The following is a 2,544-nucleotide window of genomic DNA, read 5'->3' as shown; positions in this document are numbered from 1 at the left end:
AAAAAAAAAAAAAAAAGTCTGAAGTAGAACTATGGCTTAAGTGGTAGAGCAATAGCCTGGAACAAAAATGCTCAGAACTCGCACGTGGGCCTTGAGTTCAAGCCCTACAACCAGCACAAAAAGACTGGCCCATCTCCAAGGCACTGGCAGCATTTGCCATTTGGGATCCTTTGCCGTCCCGGGCCTCAGTTTCCCCATTAATAGGACACAGCCAGGCCCAGCATCCGGTTGACCTCACATACCCCCCAGAGGGCCCCCCCTACCGCACGACCACAGCCCTGGGGCAGCTCACCTGCTGCGGGAGCTGGGCAGCCCCCAGCAGCTGCAGGGTCTCCAGGTGCGAGTGGAAGAGGGGGCTGGGCTGCAGGCGGCCGCCCAGCTTGCACTCCACGATGTAACCTACTGTGCAGTCATCAGGAAGCCGGATGAGCGCCGACGTGTCCACGAAGCGGGAGCCGCTGGGGGTGGGGCAGAGCAGGCTGGAGCCTCCCCCCTTGGCTTCCCCCCGGAGCCTCCCACGGGGCCTCCGCCAGACTCCCAGGGTGATGCTGTCCTTCAGCTTTTTCATTCAAGGCTGGTGCTCTACCACTCGAGCCACAGCCCCAGTTCTGGCTTTTCCTGTATGTGGTACTAAGGAATTGAACCCAGGGCTTTGTGCATGCTAGACAAGCGCTCTACCACTAAGCCACCTTCCCGGCCCTGGCTCTCTACCACTTGAACTACAGCTCAGCTCCTCTTCCAGCATTTTGGTCAGCAACTGGCAATAACAATCTCATGGACTTTCCTGCCCAGGCTGGCTTTGAATCATGATCCTCGGATCTCAGCCTCCTGAGCAGCGAGGACTATAGGCGTGAGGCACTAATTCATTCAAAGTTATGCAGGCCAGAAGCCCAGGCAGCTCCTCACAGACCAGACCTAAGACAACACGCAGGCTCCTCTCCATCTAAGGTAAAGCAAACGCGGCAGCCGGGTGACCTTGAATCGGGAAGACCTTCGCTTGTTTCAGCTCTCAGTGCCTCCATGTTCAAAGCTGCAGGAGCCCAGGCCAAGGCCAAAGCCAAAGCTCCATACAAGCCAGGCACTGGTAGCTTCCGCCTGCAATCCTAGCTACTCAGGAGGCTGAGATCTGAGGATCATGGGTCAAAGCCAGCCTGGGCAGGAAAGTCTGTAAGACTCAGCTGCAGTAAACTACTCAGAAAAAGGCAGAAGTGGCATTGTGGCTCAAGTGATAGAGCGCTAGCCTTGTGCAAAAGAAGCTCAGGGATAATGCCCAGGCCCTGAGTTCAAGCCCCCAAAAAGCTCCATAGAAGATCACAGCCACGGGTGTTAATATGAGCCAGCCCAGAAAGACCTAGAGGCAGCCTGGAACTCCGAGGATGCCAGAGTCCATGCTACCCCCATCCATAGAGCTAGGACTTCCGCTTCCCTGGGCGCCTCTCTTCGGGGCCTGTTCATGTCAAATGCCGCCTCCTCCGGGAAGCCATCCCTTCCTCTCCCTCTTCTGAGAGCCCCTGCCCTTGGCCATGGCTGCTCAGACAGAAGAGAGCTGCAGAAGGAGCTGAGGAGGCCCCGGCTCCTAGAAGGTGAAGCTCAGACATTTGCTCACTTAACCTTTATGCGACCTCTGGCTGTTATATTTTTCAGGTCCATTTTACAGATGGGGAAACTGAGGCTCCCAAAGATTTTTTTTTTTTTTTGCCAGTCTTAGGACCTGAACTCGGGGCCTGGGCACTGTCCGTGAGCTTCTTTTCTTCAAGGTGGGCGCTCCACCACTTGAGCCACTTCCCCACTTCCAGCTTTTTCTGTGTATGTAGCACTGAGGAATCGAACCCAGGGCCTCATGCATGCTAGGCAAGCACTCTATGATTAAGCCACTTTGCCAGCCCCCCAAAGATGTGTTTTTCCCTGAGATGTGTTAACCCTGAGTGGGGGAAGGTTGGTGGATGACGCCTCTCCACAAACCGGAGACTCTAAAACCTAGAGAAGCAGGCGGTCTCTCCCCGCTCTGGCCACAATGGCTCTGGCTCCTCCTCATGTCCAGGCCCGTCACACACCTCCGTCCTGGGTCTCGGCTTACCTGGCCCACGGGGCCATCTTCAAAGCTAGTCTGCGGTTGATGCAGAAGCCTGCGCCCCCTGTGGCAAACCAGAACTGCACCAGCCTCTGGGGAGAGGAACATGAACGCAGTGAGATGGGAGGGAAGGGGAATGCCCACCTGCCGTCCACCCCCCAGCGTGGCCCTGGCTCTCTGCCTCACAGCTTGTGGGGGCTTGCGGTAGCCTGCCATGTTTATGCCTGTTTTATAGATAAGGAAACTAGGGCCGGATGCCAGTGCCTCACACCTGTAATCCTAGCTACTCAGGAGGCTGAGATCTGAGGACCACAGTTCAAAGCCAGCCCAAGCAGGAAAGTCTGTGAGACTCTTTTCTCCAATGAACCACCAGAAAACTGAAAGTGGTGCTGTGGCTCAAGTGCTCGCCTTGAGCTGAAGAGCTCAGGGACAGTGCCCAGGCCCAGAGTTCAAGTCCCACAACGGGGGGGGGG

At 56.2% G+C, this 2,544-nt stretch overlaps 1 protein-coding gene across 1 annotated transcript in view; it reads right to left on the bottom strand.

Annotated features, from left to right (window-relative positions):
* Mfng (MFNG O-fucosylpeptide 3-beta-N-acetylglucosaminyltransferase) overlaps positions 1-2,544 on the bottom strand; it is a 43,342-nt gene that overhangs the window by 16,429 nt on the left and 24,369 nt on the right. The window contains exons 5-6 of the mRNA XM_013024764.1: positions 2,078-2,163; positions 293-458 (exon numbers count right to left, since the gene is read on the bottom strand). Of these exons, the coding sequence (XP_012880218.1) occupies positions 293-458; positions 2,078-2,163 (252 nt within the window). The remainder of the gene's footprint in view (positions 1-292; positions 459-2,077; positions 2,164-2,544) is intronic.

The sequence above is a fragment of the Dipodomys ordii genome, unplaced genomic scaffold (assembly GCF_000151885.1).
Source record: "Dipodomys ordii isolate 6190 unplaced genomic scaffold, Dord_2.0 Scaffold79, whole genome shotgun sequence".
Taxonomy (NCBI): Eukaryota; Metazoa; Chordata; class Mammalia; order Rodentia; family Heteromyidae; genus Dipodomys; species Dipodomys ordii.
This window is presented reverse-complemented; position numbering and strand designations above follow the sequence as displayed.